The following is a 19,347-nucleotide window of genomic DNA, read 5'->3' as shown; positions in this document are numbered from 1 at the left end:
ATTGGTAATAACAGAGCTTGGGTTTTTGTCTGTGCAGCATTTTCCATCACACAATAAAAACGCAGATGTTCCCCACTGTCTGATGGGCACATGTCTGGCCACACTATGGGAGGGAGAAAGACACCCCCATCATGTGACAAAACACAAGTTCACGTTCATCACACAACCAGATGTGCGTGCAGGAAAAAGCAAGAGTGCAAATCAGGCTATGGGTGGCCAAAAAATGCACCCAGCTGCTTCTGTCCCTACATTTGAGGAGTGTCCAAAGAGGAGGGTAGTTGGTATATGCCATAGGTTAGATCAACCATCCAGTCAGGCTGAATGCAGCCTATACCGACTGTTGGTACTGACTTAAGTACCTATACACTATATATGCACATAGTATACTAGTTTAGAGTAATGCAATAAATTCTGGATGTATTTACCAGTATTTATCCACTCTAAGTATATTTGCAATGCATACTCACTGGGTCCCTGCGAGCCAGAGTAAATATCTTTAAGTCGTTCAATATACTTTCATTCAAGCTAAGGGTGTTAATGAGAATTTTGACACCAAGTAGATCATTGGTTGTTGCCCTTCTTACATTAAATGACCTATAAAAAGAAAAGAGGAAAGAAGACCGTAAAAGTTCATTCTGTGACAAATTAAAGACGACAGTTCCCATGCTTAAGACAACGTGCCTTCCACAAGCACTGGACAGGCTTTCAGAAGTCAAAACTGATAGCTATATGACTATTGTTCCAAATGCATATATTAACTTACAGCACAATTACATAAAAGATCACCCATTTACTTCAGACAAATCAAGAATGCTGCTTTAACTGCTCCTTTATGCACCTACAGCCCAATCCCACAGAGCAAAGCCTAGCTATGACCACAGATATCACCTAATTCTCATGTGAACAAGAGCCAGCAGAGAAAGGAGGCAAAGAATCTTTTAAAGTGAAAGTAGAATCCCTAACTGCACACTGACACACATGGGAAAGAAGAAAAGAAACAGAGAAAGATTAAGAAAAAAGGAGAGAGAGAAAAGGTAAAACAGAGCCAACTATCATCCTTGGATATGGTACAAAAGAAAGGCAGTAACATCAGTTTCTCCAACAAGAACAAATTACTAACATCTGCATTAGGCCTCGGTTCTTCAAATAGTAATACACAAGGATAAACTTAGATGAATGAAATGCCTTTGATAAACATAAGATCACCAGTTAGTGATCGCACAACAGCGACATTCTATAGAACTGTCTGTGCAACATACACAACCAGCAGCGTGTTCGCTGCAGACAGGAATATCCTGGCACTTACCTAGTTTACACACTCCATTATAAAACATCTTCCCACCCACTAATTATGAAAAAAAATTGACTTCACAGCGGCAGTCTACAGCAGCTGACGAACTCTCTCACGTTGCCTGTTAAAGGCATCAACCCTTCCTGGCTAAACAAGGCTCATACAAAACTTACAGAGTGCGGTTCGAGGATTACAACACTAATTTCCAAGAATTACGTTCTTTCATCTACAGTTAAAAAACTTGCAGTTCACGTAGTGTAATTTCCATTCCTGTTGTTCTTGTTTTCAATTTAAACTTGTACGTGCTATTCTGCACCCTAGGCCACAGTCACATTGAGATTGATTTTGTGGAAAGTAGTTTTAATGAATAGCACCAGTACCTTAAGAAACCAAACCTACCAATAACTGATATACGATGGGAAATTTCACAGCTCAATCTCATGGATCATTTCCAACTTGACTGAGTGCTCAAAAGCATACATTTCATAACTAAATTACAAACTAATCCTGAAATAAGTGAGCATCAGCTTAGTTTCCACATTTCCACAGACAGTTAATTACAAGATCAAACAAGTGATGAAGATGATGGTCAGCAAGACCAGCAATATGGTTCCGCTGCAACCCATGGGCGTGCTATCTTCCTGCCGCTCCACTGAGCCCAGCACAGCAGTTTTTCTCTCCACCCATGTCCAAGAGAAGGCACTTGTACCAATAATGAACGACATTTTTAATATGAGGAAAAACAAAACATGCAAAAAATTGAAACAGTTTAAAAAAAATAAACAAAGCCAGCAGATCCACTGTAAGTATGAAATAGTAGGAAGGAGTATCCAAGGTCTGTGCTCATTTCTCTTCCAGTAATGAATTAACTCATTCTAGATGCCCAATTCCTTTGACTGCTCAGAGACCAGGATGCTATCATTATTATTATGCTTCTTAGTGAAAATTGAGGGAAAGTATCCATTAAGCATTTCAGCCCATGCCTTGTCAGCTGTTATTTTTTCTCCTTCACTGTTAAGTAGCAGACCTATACTTCCATTTGCGGCACTCTTGCTTTTTGTGTACTTAACACTTTTTCTTACTCCTTTTACAACCTTTACTAATCAGTATCTCATTTTGTGCCTCTGCCTCTTCTGATTTTGCCCTTTCATGTCTTCATATTCCCATCTTCTTACCCGTTTTTCTTTTAATCCATTTTCTGCGACTTCCCTTTCACTCGCATGCCTTTCGAAAGCCCTTCGTGCAAGAACAATATATTGATCTTTTACTTTTGCGTATTTCGGTTTTATCTAAGAGAGTATCTGCTGTTGTGCACCGAGTTTTTGTTCTTCAGAAACTTTCCAAAAGCTTCACCTGGTTTCTTCCGTAGCTTTTCTGATCCTGAACCTCAATGAAAGGCCATTTTTTCTTACTTTCCTGCACAGTTGCGGGCAGGGGGGAGGCCTGGAAAATGCTACTAACAACCCTATTCTGTTTTCATGAAAGGGCTGGTATCATTTGGAATATGCACAATTTAATCAGAACTGTAAGGGGTTTTTTAAAAAACCCTGATAACAAGTTTAACTCTGACCAAAATTGCAAGAGGATGTATGACTACCAATCCTGCTGGTGGATTACTGAACAGCTGTGACTGAGATTAACAGGAATTACTCCAGTGGCTTTCTCCCCAGCCAGCTGGATTCTTATACAGTACACAGAAGCCCCATTTCATCCCACGGTAAAAAGCTTCTGCACGAGTCCAAGAGTAGCTGGCCAGTTCCTGCATGAGCTATTTGTATACCATCAAAGGTGATTAAGTACGCAATTAAAGCATAAGTATTTCTCTGAAACCACACAGTATTTAGCTACATTAAGACAGAAAAAAAAAAAAAAAAAAAAAAAAAATCTCTAACTGTGCCACAGTTGAACCTTGCTATTTGGGCCAGTATAGGCTTGTCATACAAACAAAGCACTGGAAAACTCATACCATGTAACAGAAGTCATAGCAAGAGAGGGTTTGTGTACCAATTCACCAGTATTTCAGACTACAGAAGCGTTCAAAGTATCACAGAAATTAAAGGGTAGGAAATACATGATTCAACACAAAAAATGAGAGAAATTATATAAAATAGATACTCAACAATTATGTTACTGCTATGCTCTGCACATTGCAGAAATTTCTCTTACGAGAGCTATACCACGTTTCCAAGAATTAAATCTGCACCAGGCTTTCAAGTACCAACATTACACAACCTGACCTAAGCCCAAAGGGCCAAACTCTGCACCACGTTTCTCTATTGGCCTTGGACCACAGCGAGGTAACATGAAGCAGCCACTTGTCTGTACCAATGTTCAGCTTCATTAAGTTAGTGCTATATATACAAATTTTAAATTAATCTTCTCATCGCACTTTTTGTTTTTACTTAAAGGAAACTACATATAAATGCTGGCAGTCAGAAGACTGCTTGCTTTTACATTTTTAATTATATAATTTTTTGCTTCATTAAAAACCATGTCACTAACTACTTTATTTCATTGAAAAGAAAAGGCTGTTTCCACACTGTCTAGTACAGCGCTGTGTGGAGATACAGTAGGCTAGGAGTAGGCTTAGGATTCACTCCAGAACAGGAAGCAAGACAGCTGCAGTAATGCTGCTAAAGACCAAGTTATTTAGCTCTGCTCCTCATCGCTCCCGGCACAGTCCTGTGCTATTCAGCCATACTGTTTTGGGGACTCAAGCTACCGTTTTGGCAAGATGTTGTGCCGTACTGGGCAGAATACCAGCCTGGTCTGAGATAGCAAGGTAATACCCATCTGGTGCTAGGTTGGATGATGCAAGTATATTCCCAATCAATAGCTCAGAGCACATCATTTGTTGTCACGAGGCACATCACTCACTTGAGCAATCCCGCACGGTGGAACACATAAAGCTCATGATCAAGCTTGGATGTACAGAAAGGGACAACTCGAACAAAACTCTGGATCAGGTGGAACTCTGGTACATGATGTGGCACAAGGATGACACAGAAGTCTTTGTCCTGAAAAAGATTTGCAGACAATAAAGGCTCTTCGTGATGTCAATGTAAGCTTTACACAAAAGCTTCTGACTAGAGGGGACAGAAAGAAAACAAACTGAATGCGGTGTTTACAATGTACATAACTCCAAGTATTGCTCTACCTAGATGGCCTGATGCCTGGGCAGCACAAAGGAACTGATGAGCTCAACATTAAGCTGGCACACAGAAATGGGGCTTCTCTCTCCCATAGTAAACACTCACTAGTTAATATCCTGGTATTCCTCAACGGTCCTTTTTTTTCCCAACCCCCCCTCTTTTCTTCCTCAGCAGAAGAGAATATTTCAGCTGGAAGGGACCTACAACGATCACCTAGTCCAGCTGCCTAGTGGGAACATTATCCCTGTGCCCACACATTTAGGGCTAACATTTTCCCTTAAAAGGTCCTTTTTTCTACCTTACTATTCTTCTGTAGTGAAATTTTAGGACAATGTGTGCCTGTCTGGGATCTCTTGCACCTTTGCAGCCAAGTGAGACCATCAGCTGGAGCAGCATGTCCTAAAATCCTGAACAAACAGCCAGTGTGCACGCATAGATTGACTTTGCACTGCATGAAGAGTAGACTGATGAATGCGAGTCTGTGTGTGCAGTGGTGTCCATCTTGTCCCGAATTTGGCACTACTGGTGTGCAAGCATTACAGGGTGCATCTGCATAAAAGACACACTATATTGGCAGACAGTGTAACTGTTCAGAGACCAGTGCTGTCAAGGCTGCAGAGGTGCAGAGGAATCCCCCTTGAATGGTCTGAGATGAAAGAGAGAATCCTCTGGAGATAAAACTGCATGCCACAAATAACTTTATCCATTCAAACTGTTCAAGCACTCCCTTTCACCACAGCCTCTCCCATCCCTTTTTATTGAATACATGTTTTAAGAGAATCTCACTGCACACAGGGGTGTTGGAGAACTGTGACAATTCAGAAAGACACTTCATGAGGCATGGTATGTGCTGAGAGACTCCCAAGTGGCACAAATCTGGAAGATGTTTAATAGGTTTGCTCTGGCTGATTATTCTATGGCATCTTTTCAGTAGAAAGACATTATTTGAATCTCACTCCTTTCCTTCTCTTTAAGCACACTATGTGATTAATTTTTCTTACTATGCCTGGTGACATTTTGTTTCAAGGAGTGACCGGTGCATCGTTGGACAGATAAATTACTTACAGATTTGAAATGTTTTCTGTGTTCACTTTCTCTGGGAACTTTCTCTGGTGTCAGCAGCATTTTTGAACATGCTGTTATTTGGGGCCAAGTCTGTATCTCTGGCCATGAGGACCTGTCTCGACAGGATGCTCCCATGCAGTAACTTGTAGTGTGAATTTACAATGTGCTGCAGCGTGCATTAAGAATGTCTCAGACAGTGGACTTTGTTACCTCAGGTAAAGATTGGTCACATAGGATGTTAGTGTGAAACAGCTACTGCACCGTAAATTCACACCCTTATTCACCACACATTAGCTTCGCCCTAAACATAACCCTTCAGTGCCACTGTTTAGGCTATAGGTAAGTACTATGGATTTCCTTAATCCTGCTGTTTCCCAGGCTTTAACTCCACCCCCCTGAACATATTTTCCCTGATTTTATTTTTAATTTAGGTACAGTCTGAATCTATAGATGATTTTAAAGGAGTTTGAAACATTTGCTTTCTAACTCTGCATCTCAGAAAAGCCCCTACAGAACATAAACAAAGGACTTAGTACGCAATACATAAAGGCAAAAAAGCAGCCATGGAGAGAAGTCAAACTCCTCCAAGTAACTCAGCCCAGGGTAACCAGCCACACCACACTCCTGTGAGTCACTGACTTGGGCATCATATCTAAGCACTCTGGCTGAGAACCACACTACCGTCCCATCAAACTAACACCCCCCATACAAACTTTAAAACTTGGATTATACATACTGGAAAAAGCTTGAAAACATAATGCAAAAAATCCAGCGATCTGCAAGCAAGAGTAAACGTTGTTAAATAAAGTGCGGATCAGACAGATCCTATACATTTTGATATTTGCATCCATGTAAGTGCAAGGAACATTTATTCACAGCGCTGATCAGACAGTCCTGCTAGTTCATCATCAATCAATTGCACATGTTGCAGGCTGCACATCAGTTGTTGACTTCAGAGCTTAAAGCATTACTATTAACAAGAATAAACCCAAATGTCTGAAACAATATCAAAACATTAGGCTCTTCACGGAAAGGAAAAAAAAAAAAAAAAAAAAAAGTCTTTCATGTTGACTCCAACATTTTTCAGAAGTCATCCGTGGACTGTCAGAGCAGCATCAGTATACAGCAAATATTAACTGAGGTTACAAACAGTTGTTGCTATGTTCCACAGTATTTTCATCCAGTACCAAGAGTTCTGTCACTGTCTACTTGGTAAGACCTATCCAATGTACTGTAACAGACTAACAGGAACATCAATACTTTCTGAACACTTTACTACTTTCCATTTCTTACCTACTGGCCAAGAGTAATTTCACTCTCTTTTCCATGGTGACAGTGGAATGTGACATTAAAAAGACGTAAAAAAATCTAAGAAATTCTTCCTGTTTCTCCTATGTGTAAGGATATTAAAGAGCTCTAAACCCATCAAAAAAAGTTACGCTGAAGTTCTATAAAATATTTTTTCCAGTGTACGAAATGTGTCTTTTGAAGAAATTCAATACAGATACATATTATGTACAAATACTGATAAAACCCCTCCTCCCTTCAAACCTGTAATTAAGTTCCCTTTAATTACTTCACCAATAATATTACTGAATGAAAAGAGAAATAATTTCTAGTTAAAATATCTATGATTGAATGAAAACTTAAAAAAGCTACAAATCCAGATCTGCATTGGGGTGTTATATATTCACCTGCAGAACACATAGTTATGACTAGTGAATAGAATAGCTAAATGCGGGAAGGGAAAACACCGCTGCAGTGTAGTTTTCCGTTCTCTGGTATTCAGTACCTCCTTGGCAGCAAGGAACGCAAGAACAGAGCTAAGAGATTTTTCAGGGGACTTTAAAAGGTATAAAATATCTGCAGATAAACTAGCTATTTAGTTCCTTCACGTTTCACTTGCAATGCACTAACAAGGCACGTAACAGCTCTGGATTTAAGCGATGGAAACATTTAGCAACTTTACTGGGTAACACAAATTCCCCAGTAGCAAACCTCCCTTGAGGACTAAGATGCAATCGTGCCTACGCTTCAACCAAACTGCTATTTCTGGACACGTGCTGTGCAGGGTCAGCAGTAACTTCAGGACAAGATTCCGAGATACAGTCAGGATTACCTCATGCCATCCTTTCAAACACATTTGCTTTTCTAATGTTTCTTTTACAAACAGGTAGAACAAGCAAATGTAGACAAGTAAGCATGTAAGCAACATATTTGAAAACAAAGATCTACAGATTCCTCAGCTCCGAGGAAAGGATCTTTTGTGAGTGTTAATCTTAGGAGAACTCTTCAGAAAGGAATGCTATCTTCTCCACAGACACCCATCTTGGAATCCAAACTGTACCAGAGACATCTCCGGGGAAAAAACAGGACTGCAGCGTTCAACGATAAACACTGAACCTATCTTGAACAGAAACAACCATGGTACATACGAAGGGTAGAATGTCAGATGAGGGCAAAAAAGTAATAGATCCTTATCCTAAGCAGGATGCTATGAGCAGAGAACTCAACTAGTTCTATAAAGAGAGGTTATTTCTTGACATAGTTACAAATCTCTGCTTTGAACTGCTATTTCAGTGTAGTGGAGTTGTTCCTGAGCAAGTCCCTCACCTCAGTATTATTTAAAAATAAAGTTATTTTGTTCTGGAATAATCATCTTGCTTGAATTTTATTTTAGACTAGATTGTCCATAAATTATTCTGGACAGTACTCTCCGCAGCACTATTGTTCTATTGTATACGTGTTGATTGGTGTTTCTAAGTACACCACAGACTTCTAGCACTGCATTTCTCTCTCTTCCTAATGAATTTGAGCTGTATTACTCAGTAAATATGTACCAGGAAGGCTACGTGTTTGCTTTGCTTTGGTAACTTAGGATATTTGCATTTGTAGCAGATTAAGTGTTTAATCCCTTTGGGTAGGCCCCCTCCTTAATCAAGAAACGGCTTAATAAATAGAATTAGTTTTCAAGGAGTTCTGATTTTTCTTCTTAATCAGGTTTATTCCTAAATTTCCTTTAAGCCAGCTAAGTTCAGACCCTGTCAGTCACCAATGACTACAAGTACAAAGTTGTTTTTTCAAATGGTAGTACAGTTATCAAATTCATTATATATAAAGTCCTTGCCACTGATGTCTCGTGTCTTTAGAAATGACATGTATTTTAAAGTGCGGAAGACCTTGGGTGTGCTCAGCCTCTTTCTGTCTACTTTTTGTAAGCAACTGCATGTTTTATTTTTCTTTTTAGGATCTACAAACAAGAGCAAGGTTCATTTATGATCAGAAGGGGTCAGTGTTCCTGGAGAGGCTTTTGCTGATGTAGTTGAGTGTAGGTTTTCTCTTCAAGGGTGCAGAGAAATTTGGGGGGAAAAAAAAGTCTAAACCACTGTCCTCGTTTTGGCTGGCATAGTGCCGTGTTTTGGACTGAGAACAAGAATGATGTTGATAACACACTGATGTTCCAGCAGTTGCTAAGTAGTGCTTGCACTTGTCAAGGACTTTTCAGCTGGGAGGGGGAACAGCCAGGACAGCTGACCCCAACTGGCCAAAGGGCTATTCCAACACCATATGATGTCATGCTCAGTATAGAAACTGGGGGGAGTTGGCTGGGGGGAAACCACTACTTAGGGACAGGCTGGGCATCGGTCAGCAAGTGGTGAGCAACTGCACTGTGCATCACTGGGTTTGTATATTCTTTTATCATTATTATTATTTTCCCTTCCTTTTCTGTCCTATTAAACCGTCTTTATCTCAACTCTCAATTTTTTTTTCTTTTTTCTTTTTTTCCCCCCCCCCAATTCTCTCCCCCATGCCACTGGGGAGGGCGAGAGCGAGTGAACGGCTGTGCGGGTTTAGCTGCCTGCCAGGTTAAACCACAACAACCACATTTATAGATCTATTCCGCTCCACCAGGATCTAAGAGTTCAAGGTCAGCAGCAGCAATCATTTTAAGATAAAAAGCCTTTGTCTTCCCCATACTGTAGTGGATTCCAGAAAACTGAAACAATTCTCTGGTGATGGGAGACTGAGTGTTTAGAAATGAGAACGTTTAACTGCAGAGCTAAAAACAGTTTTATTGCCCCATGGGCAGAAATGACCAGGATCATAACATCTAGCTCTTTTCAAAGTTAGCCAGCTTTGGACTTAATGTTTCTTCAGAGGAAGAAGTGGCCTTCTTCCACAATTTCAACTAGCAGTTTTCCAATAAAAATAGATTCGTAACTTTTTGTCCACACAGTCCTTACCAGTGATGGGAAGTTGCAGCTGGAGGTTGAAAATTTCAGTAGCTTATTAACGAAGGTAAAAGCAAAATGAAAAAAGAGGTCAGAAAGAATCCAACCTAACTACAGCATATGCTGTCCTAAAAATTAACACTGAAAGTCATTATTAAGATTAGGAAAGCAGTAACAATCCATCCATACTTACCTAGTTTCATGCTCCTCATCAATACAAAACAGACGGATACAGAAAGCATTTGAAGCTCCTCTGTACACTGGATGAAAAGCATCTTCTTCTTCAGTCTCAAGGAGGGGTGTTGCTGAGACTTTGAAATCTTTGCCTCTGACATCATCTAACGGCAGATCAGCATGGAAAATGGTAGTGGCTCCATCTTTCTGCAATAACAGACAAATGATCACTTGTAACATTTCAGAAAGTACCTTCACTTTTTAATTAACAGGTCTTGCATCATTCCTATCTTACGGCATTCCAAGCAGACACTCAAGGATGGACTTTCTACTTGTCACATTTTGACATATACGGAAGTTCAAGGAAGTATTTTTAATGTGGTATCTCCCTGTTTCTGAAATGCTAGATAAAAGTGGCCTTTATACACATTCTTGCTGAGGAGCAATACATTCACAAACTATTACCATTAGAATCCCTTTGTGAGGCAATAAATATTTATCTTTCAGAAATGTTTCTACGTAAAAATTTTGTTTTCAGATGCATATTGAAAATACATGAAAGCTAAAAACACGTTATGTTAAAGAAAATGGGGTCAATGCAGAGAACATTGTGGAAATGGAAATGAACAATTACGGAAAGAAAACCAGAGTGGCTTTGACACAGTACTGAGAGACAGGCCAGAGACAGACGCAACTGTTCAAAGTTTCTCAGGGTAAATTCTCGGCTGATTTATGCCGCACTAAGACATTTCACAGTGATGCTCTTTTACCCAGTCAAGCTTCAGTCAACAGAAGAGGCACAGATAGAACATGTGCCCTTTAACTTCTACAAAGTACAGGGGAAAACTGAAGCTATACTACTGCTTTCCAGCTTTGGTAGCTTTCCGTCAGCAGCAGGTTTTTAAGCTCAGTAACACTGTTGAGTCAAAATCTTGGGACTTGCAGATCTTCACAGTAAGACAACTCTTGCCCTGTCTGTTACAGGAATGCTCCCTCTGCATCTGTGGAGGAGCCCACTCGAAGCTGTGCTTCCACATGCCTTTACCTGGCAGCAGACCTGCACAAACAGGCCCCCATGCTTTTGTCTCCTCCCAGTGCCACTTTATACCCACCCCCATGCTGTCCTGCTGTTCACATGGAACTGGATGGGAAAACTCATCCAATCAATAACTATAACCACCTCCATCCAGATCCTAGCTAGAACAGCTTCTGATCTACGCACAACAGCAGATGTAAGTGTGGGCCCACGCAGAGGACAGTGCAGGAGTGGAAATAATAAGCATTGCTTGTCCTGGTAAGCTTTGCTTCAAATTAGCTTTTAAAGTTAGCAGTATTGCTGTGTACAGTGGTATTACCTGCACAGCTGCATCCTGATCATGAATATGTTCAAATTTTTGAGATGAAATAGACTCCGCTTCTTGACTTGTTTGGTTGCTTTTATCTACACCTGAGTAACAAAAGAGAATAGATATATCTGGCTTAAAAATGCGAGCTTAACCCTCAGAATCACAGCAATAACTAAAGTGTGTGCCAGACCACCTCTATTGGAAGGTTTATTTTCTTTATTTTTAACAACCACAGTTAAAATAGACCCTCCTATAGTTACTTGGATAGAACTTCATTAGACTATTTGATCTCAAGGCAAAAACCATAGAATCAGTTATAGATTAAGAACTGAACACGACACGGTTTGGAAGCAATGCCTAACTCCTGTGTTATATGTAATAAAAGTCTACCCTCTCTGAAGAGAAAAATATGAGTCATTAGTGTATTGACTGGTATCTCAAACCCTGAGCCTGTTGCTAACTTGTTTTCTGATGATCATAAGCAAAGGCTCTTGATTCTTAAATGAGTTCTCTTAACAGAACTGAAATTCAGAGTAAATCCTAATCAAGCCAGGACCCTTACTTATGGGCACAGGCAGGGACAAGAAAAGGCTTTAAATTCCCTTCTCAGTTGCTAAACCTAACAGTCTAGTTTATTCCAACCAGAGTAATAACATTTTTGTGGGCAAACAGATAACTAAGGTGGTAGGATGAAATTATTTGTAGCCATCTGACGAATCAATATTTAAACATTGACTGCCACGATACATACATATACCATGCTATATATATACACACTTTTATATACATATACACACACAGCATATATATATACACACACACAGCATCCCTGGTCAAGTGCTTAAGCCAATTAAAGCAAGCATCTATATGTTAGGGAGATCATTTCAATATCGCTAGACACTTTTTTTTTTTTTTTGCTATTAAAACTCCTTGGCCAGGGCCAAATCCAGGGTGGACATTTAAAATACTAGGAAACCACAATAAAAATGTCCAAAGCCAGTTTGGAACATGTATGATGCATTATGTTTGATTTTAATTACCTAACCATTATCTTAAGACAGATCTTGGCAGTTTTACACAGCACCAGACAACAGCTCTACATGAGCAGGCCAGAACTGATGATGAACTTTTCTAACACCATGACGCTTGCTCGACAGCAGGCAATTGCCATGCCAGTGGACGGTACACACTTCGGGGAAAGCAGTTCCTAAACCTGCAGAGTGATGGATTATTTTTTTTAAAGTCAATGGAAGACGAGGGTATTTGGAACAAGAAATAATCTGATAATGCATCCTAAACGTCACATTTAAAGTTAATGTTAACGACCAAAATTATTTTAATAATTGACTTGGAAAAGAAACATTGAAATACTAGTGAACACTACATATTACCCCAAACAACCACCAAAATTACTAAAGCAAAGTGTCAGCTGCTGTGATTTTAGCCCATGAACATGTATCTTCAATTCCTTGTCACCTCCCTAATTTTACAGATATGTTGAGTTTGGTTTTATAGTTAAAAATAAAGCCTGAAAGTAAGTTTTAACTAATAAACTCTTGAGATGTAGGTGTTGCTGCTGCACAAAACACATCAGGCCAGGACGCCCTTGCATTTGAAAGCTCCAGTAACAGAAGGAATTCAAAGTTTCTGAGCTCCAGTAGGAAGAAAAAAAACCTTCAGAAAACCTGCCACAACGGAGTTCTTCACTCCTCTCGGTGAACTTTACCTTGGGAAACCCATCTAAGCTACATTCACCAACATAAGCATTTCTTCATACACTAATGAGCTCTTTAAAAAAACAAACACAAGCAAAAAAACCCATGCAACAGCCCTATCCCTCCAACTCAAAAGGTTTAAAATAATTTAGCCAGAAGTATTTTTAGAAATCTGTTATCTGAAAATCTGTAAATCTGTTTCTCTGGTAGTAGAAGAGAATGCAGATGCAATGTGCAGGGCAAGATGAAACACGGGGGTTAGAAATCACGGTTTCTCCAAGGGTATCACAGATGTGAGACTTCACAGAAATGATCAAATGTCATCTTGATTAACCCAGCTACGTTTCTCATTATGAACAGCCTTGCAGGTGTCAGAAGTTAATTAATACAAGTCTCTTGTTGTCATGCAAATATTGATATGTTGTTTCTGACTTTATACTGAAAGGAAATCTCTTAATGGCTCCACCATCCACAACTGTCAAATGTGGCTGCATCACTGTTTACATATAGGCTGTACACAAGTGACTGGGAAGAACAAACATTGTTGCACTAAATGAAGTAAGGAACATGAACAAAAAGAAAATTAAAATAAATCGGTGATTGCTGGGTCGTTAGCAGAGGTAACAGTCAGCAGGATCAAGAAGCCAGTTCACCATGACGCCTGATGAAAAGCCCTTGAATCATTCCCACTGCATTATAATGTTTTCCAGCTACTAATTCATGACACCATATAGAGTAACAACCAAATTACTGTAATTACCCCAAAACGTAAGTGGCATATCAATACTGTATTAAAGACAGATTTTTGTATACCCTTTCACTACTGTTCAGTACTGCATTTTGAAAGGAAAAATATTATCAACCTGTGGTCTCTACTTACAAGCTAAAGAGCTTGAAAAAATATCCTTATGTTGTTGCTGTTTTGGGGTTTTTTTTGATTTTGTTTTTTTTTAAATGGGGGAACATAAAATTACTCTACAAATGAATGCAGCTTGCATTTTAAATTCTCAGCCTTTGAATTCATTAAAAGAAAGTCCATATCCTCTATCGATGCAAGGTGTCTAGCATTCACATCAAGGGATAATTTCGCATCAAATTTCCCACACAGTAGCCTGCAGAAACGGTGCAATCATTAAAACAGCATTCATATAATTGTGCATGTGTTAGGAAATATAATCAAATATAAACTATATGTGACTGACAGCACAATAAATTCAAGGATATAGGCTGGCCATTATATTGGAAAGGCTTAACAATGGACTACTGGGATGCAACTCTTATATGGCCTCTACATTTCAAAAAAAAAAAAAAAACAAACAAACAAACCCAAAACCCAAGATAATTCCCTTTTCAAATTACATTTTTAGTAAAATGAAAAAGTCAGAGAGGAGGGGAACTGTGCTTATGAGTTGGCTGGGCTTTTTTATTGCAAACTTCTTTATTAAAACAGTGGGGTTTTTTCTTTTTTTTTCTTAATTAAAAAAAAAGCCCCAAAACGTTACTGCTTTTCCCATAAGTTTTCATGAATGAATACTGAAATTAATTTTGAGTCACATCTTGTGCAATAATGGAACCTGAATCATTCAGAGGGAAAGGGCTTTTGTTCAAACCGCTTAAAAAATATGGTCTTTTTATTTATGGTCATAAGCCAAATGTTTAACAAGCAGTGAAAAGAAAAGCTGTTTATCAAATATCTATCATATAAAGTGTATATTGTCAATAAGCCATAACAAACCTCTGTAACTTGTGACAAGCTAATGCTTTATTCAGCCAGTATTAGAAATTAAGAGTAATAACAGTACATATCTGATTTTTTCCCCTCTTTCTTTTTCCTTTCTCTGAAATTCAACCACCACAGCCCTTAGTTTCATCTCTCTCTTTTTGGCCACACTGGGCAGGTATAAACAACAACTTACAATCTTTCAGGACAACCAACGCTTCAAAGTGTCAGAATTTTTTGTTTAGATTATAAAATGTGCAAAGCTACAACAATAATTTTAATTATTATTCAGTGATAATGGAATTAATACTCCTGAGCAGTGTATAGCCATGAGCTAACTCTAATTTTACTGTTAAATATTAGTGGCGTCAGGCTCTTAGCCTATGATACCGAAGTTCCTTCTCAAGAGCCTATCTTTGAAACCATCAGTGATTCACGCTCAAGCTATTAATAAGTCTACAAATAACTCTCTCTTTCCTCAGCGCTGCCCTTGCCTCTCCCGATAGAGGGACACCACTACTTTTGAAAATCTTACTTGAAGGGAATGCACAGGATTACAATCTCAAAAATAACATAGTTTTTAAATGGAGAGGAAAAAGAGGAGATGAGTGCATGAGACTGCTTAAGAAATTTCTGAAAAGCACTCGGATGTTAGATTGACAAGAGTCACATAAGAACCTGAACAGAACAGTTGCTCATGTTAAGTTTTCGCATTTAGAACAAGTCTCATAGATTTCCTGAATGTTAAAGAACGTGTAACAGCTGTATTGTTACAACCTATAACCACATGCTCGTTAAAAGGCTCAGCAGCACAGAATTTGCCACAAAGCACGGGCCTACAGCTTGCAGCCCCTGGACGAGGAAAGCACACGGCAGCCCCTAAGGTTTTTACCGCAACCAGGTAACAGTTAGAGAACGGTGATGGTTGGAAGGGACCACTGGAGGCCACCTTGTGCAAGCCCGCTGCTCAGGCAGGGTCACCTTGTGCAGCCTGCCCAGGACTGCATTCCAACCAGGTCTCAGAAGAGACGATCGTGAGTGATCTTGCTTCCTCCCTCCGTCTCATTTATGTTTCTACATATGTCTGTCACCTATTTTTAAATAACGCTCCAGGAGCATAGAGTGATACAGGTGGAGGCAGCTGGCTTCCTTAACCTCTTATTTGCAAGATGCTTCTTTGCAGGGGAGGGGAAGTCCACAGGAGCAGCTCTAGGTCTTTTTTTCTTTCCCTTTTCTGTTCCACGACTGTCAGCCCCGAGATGCCAGCTGGTGACTGCTGTGTAGCTCCCTAGCTGCCTTTTTTTGCCCGCTGCTTTGTGTGCAGACAAGCAGATACGTAACAACCTAATGGTGGGGGTTTTAATTCTATTACTGATAATTAGTAGATGGCAAAATGTTGCCCTTCTGCACAAAAAGCCCTTTGACACTGAAAAATAAAGATGACAACTGTAAATCATTTACATGACACTTCTGTTCTACAAACAGGTGACACATTTACGTCACTGGTTTTTATCATTTGCAGTAAGGTGGCTTGCAGATGAGTAGTTGTATCATGCCCAATATAAAAACAGAATAAAGAGAGAGTCCCCGATCTCCCAAAATCTTGCAACCTAGAAGACTGCAAACAATAAGCAAAGAGAGCAGAAGCTGGACCACAAGGAAGTGAGACGACCCAAGTCAACGTGACAAATTAATAGCCACAGTTAACCAGCTGCTTCGCTACTGACAGACATTAGAACCAGATTTCAAAATCAAGTCTTCAATTAAATAGTACAGCTGCAGCTAACTGATAGAAAATACGCTTGATGCTTTAGCTTTCCGAAACTTGAAACGTGGGTTTATCCCATACCTGGGATACCCACACCAGCTCCCCACAAACAATCGCTTCTGAATCACAGACCAGGGCTATAACAATTTATCTCCTGAATTAAAAAACACTATCTCCAAATCAGATATATTAATTTGTGTTTTCTTGCTAGAAACCTACATCCTCTTCCAACCTTTTAGCAAAACCTACTCAGAAGCTACAAATAAATGCACCTTGAACCTATCTACCATTTTAGAATATAGGTACCTTCTCGAATATTTGACTTTTGTGGCATGTTGAGAATATCTTCAGGATGTGGTTTACAGAGCCCATGGAAAGGCCCTAAGTCAAAACACTCTTGAAACAAGGAAACATTTACTTGAGAACATAAGCTCATGAATCCTACTGCAGTGTCACCATCCTGAAATAAAAAAGAAACATCACGCATATGTAAGAGTTGAGCATGTGATTTTAGATCAGGACACAAAAAAATGAACAAAAAAATTGTTGAAACATGCAAGTTACAGCGTTCCATCTCTGGCTGTGCATAGTAGAAAAGTACAAAGGAACTATTTCAGCAAAAGTTAAAGATCCTTTTTTTTTTTTCCCTCCTTGTAATACGTGTGTTAGGTCTTCTATATTACATGCTGTAATTCTTTCGTAGCTATGACTTGCAGGAGCATTAGGATTATATATATGGACCAAATAATGACCTATTGTTTCAATAAAACACTTGTTACAGTAAATAAAAAACCATACCTTTTAAAAAACCATACCTTTTAACTACATAGCTTCAAAAAGCTATAATTTTTCTTTAAAGTACAGCTAAAGTCTGGATTTAGCTAGCCATAATGGCTGACTAATTACTAGACACCACTTTGTAAATAAAATTTTGCTCAAACTGAAAAGTGTATTTTCCTATTAAACCAATCAATTCAAGAAAGCAATTATATAGTATTTAAACAGTATATAATACCATATATGGTATGTATTATTTGCAGCAATTATAAGCGCTAAATATTTTCAAGTTCTGAAAAAAATAATCTAAGAACTAGTCTTTAAAAAAAATTCCCTGACAAGTATGAAAATGAGAAGACCCCTGCAATGCTGAAATGGCAAGTTACCCCGTATGTTTGACTATTACTGAAAGTTTCCAGGAAGCTGCAGTCTTCAGAAAGAAACATGCTCTGAAAAATGAGAATTGGCTTGCTGGAGGTTTTTTGGCTTTAAGGACAAGTCTGGAAGAAGGAAGCTCTTCAATTTTTAGTACTATATGCAACTTTCTGGTGATACACACATAACCAAAACATTTTTTTTCCTTAATACACATAAAGAAAGCCTCCTTTATAAACATAATGAAAACTCAACCGCTAGATTCTTATAGCTATTTTATCAGGCCATCAGCACTCCAATAAAAATAAAAAATATAAAGTTTAATTTTTTTCCCCCCCTTCAAACAACAAGTGATTGTTTGTTTGCCTTGTTTGCGTAACTGAACAAAAGCTGGGTCGCTGCAGTTTTCTGGCTGCTATGTAATTTTAGGCCCAAGGCTCAGCAGAGGCTGATTAACCAATCCATCTACCATATGTGCAAAAAGAGGTTGCCAGCTTCATTCTCTGCAGGGAAAATTGGCATCTATCTTGGTTCGCACGGAGGTGTCTTTCCAATCTGCAGCAGCAGCGGCAAGTATAAACTATGAGGGTCTGAAACACCTTTTGCTGGTATCATATTGAGCTATAAATGTACAATTGAAATGTATTATTTATAAAGATAGCCGTTTGTAATGTGCTATTACACTAATGGTTTATTGTTTCCCATTTGGCTTCCAATGGTAGTGATTACATGTTAAGGCTTTATAAAATAATTTGCAACAGAAAGCAGACTTCTGGAATTAAGTAGGTTATGTTACCTATCAGCTTACAATACCATGCACAATTACTAACACATGAAAATATTAACGGGAATTTTCAGCAGGTTTTTTTTTTTCTTTCTTATTTAAATTAATTCCTGGGTTTTGGTCTTCAATTCAGCAAAAATCTGACTGCCTGAGCCAAGAGATGGAAAAAATCTACAGCATTTTTAACTGTGAAAGTCTAGTTTTCACATGCAATATTAATTTTCACTGGGAATGAGAACTGGTCATCTATAATGCATTTGTCTAAAACGGCAACATGGTTTCTTCGAGATGGTCTGTTCCAATTATTTGAAAAGAATCTACACAATTACTGGGAATTGCTGCTTTGATTACTTAACAGGAGATATCACTCCTAGAGAAAGGAAAGTCAAAGTACATGGTGGAGGGAAGCAAGTGTATGCAGATCATGAATTCTACCTTCCAAAAGCGAGCTTGTTCTTTTTACTCACTCAGCTGCAGAGTGAGCTGTCACTCACATATGACACCACTGATGTTATGATGTAGAAAAAAACACAGCTCGTGGCAGACTGACCTCACAAACAACAGCCTGATTTTCTTCGTCTTGACATTCTATGAGATCAGCAAGGAAATATTCGCTATAGGTTTCTTTCAGAGTCTCACTCTGACGTGTCCAGATTGGCATGAGATCATCATAATCTTCCAACCTACGAAAAAGAAATTAGATCATGTCCTGAAGTGCTGCCGTTAATAGGCCCTGATACTTCTGTTCTACTCCATTAGCACATGGACAAACATTACAAATATCTGATCCAAAGCCTCCACCCACAAATAAGTAAATTCAGTGAGGACACGTCCCCAGCACACATTAAGCTGGGAGCCTCAGCACCAGAGGAGGGACAGAACCACTTACAAATGCCAGCACAACCCACCTAAGATCTGGATTGCCCAACGGAGATGCTTATCTTTCCC

General features: G+C 39.1%; 1 protein-coding gene across 1 annotated transcript in view; it reads right to left on the bottom strand.

The window, feature by feature from the left end:
• Positions 1-19,347, bottom strand: part of CFAP61 (cilia and flagella associated protein 61) — a gene marked incomplete at its 3' end in the record, with an annotated part of 111,399 nt that overhangs the window by 78,589 nt on the left and 13,463 nt on the right. Inside the window, exons 7-13 of the mRNA XM_035898619.1 lie at positions 18,950-19,082; positions 16,770-16,923; positions 11,270-11,361; positions 9,934-10,121; positions 6,245-6,284; positions 4,169-4,308; positions 468-594 (exon numbers count right to left, since the gene is read on the bottom strand). Coding sequence (XP_035754512.1) covers positions 468-594; positions 4,169-4,308; positions 6,245-6,284; positions 9,934-10,121; positions 11,270-11,361; positions 16,770-16,923; positions 18,950-19,082 — 874 coding nt within the window. The remainder of the gene's footprint in view (positions 1-467; positions 595-4,168; positions 4,309-6,244; positions 6,285-9,933; positions 10,122-11,269; positions 11,362-16,769; positions 16,924-18,949; positions 19,083-19,347) is intronic.

The sequence above is a fragment of the Egretta garzetta genome, unplaced genomic scaffold (genome assembly GCF_000687185.1).
Source record: "Egretta garzetta isolate BGI_Z169 unplaced genomic scaffold, ASM68718v1 scaffold198, whole genome shotgun sequence".
NCBI lineage: Eukaryota > Metazoa > Chordata > Aves > Pelecaniformes > Ardeidae > Egretta > Egretta garzetta.
Note: the sequence above shows the minus strand (reverse complement) of the source record. Positions and strands in the feature narration are given on the sequence as shown.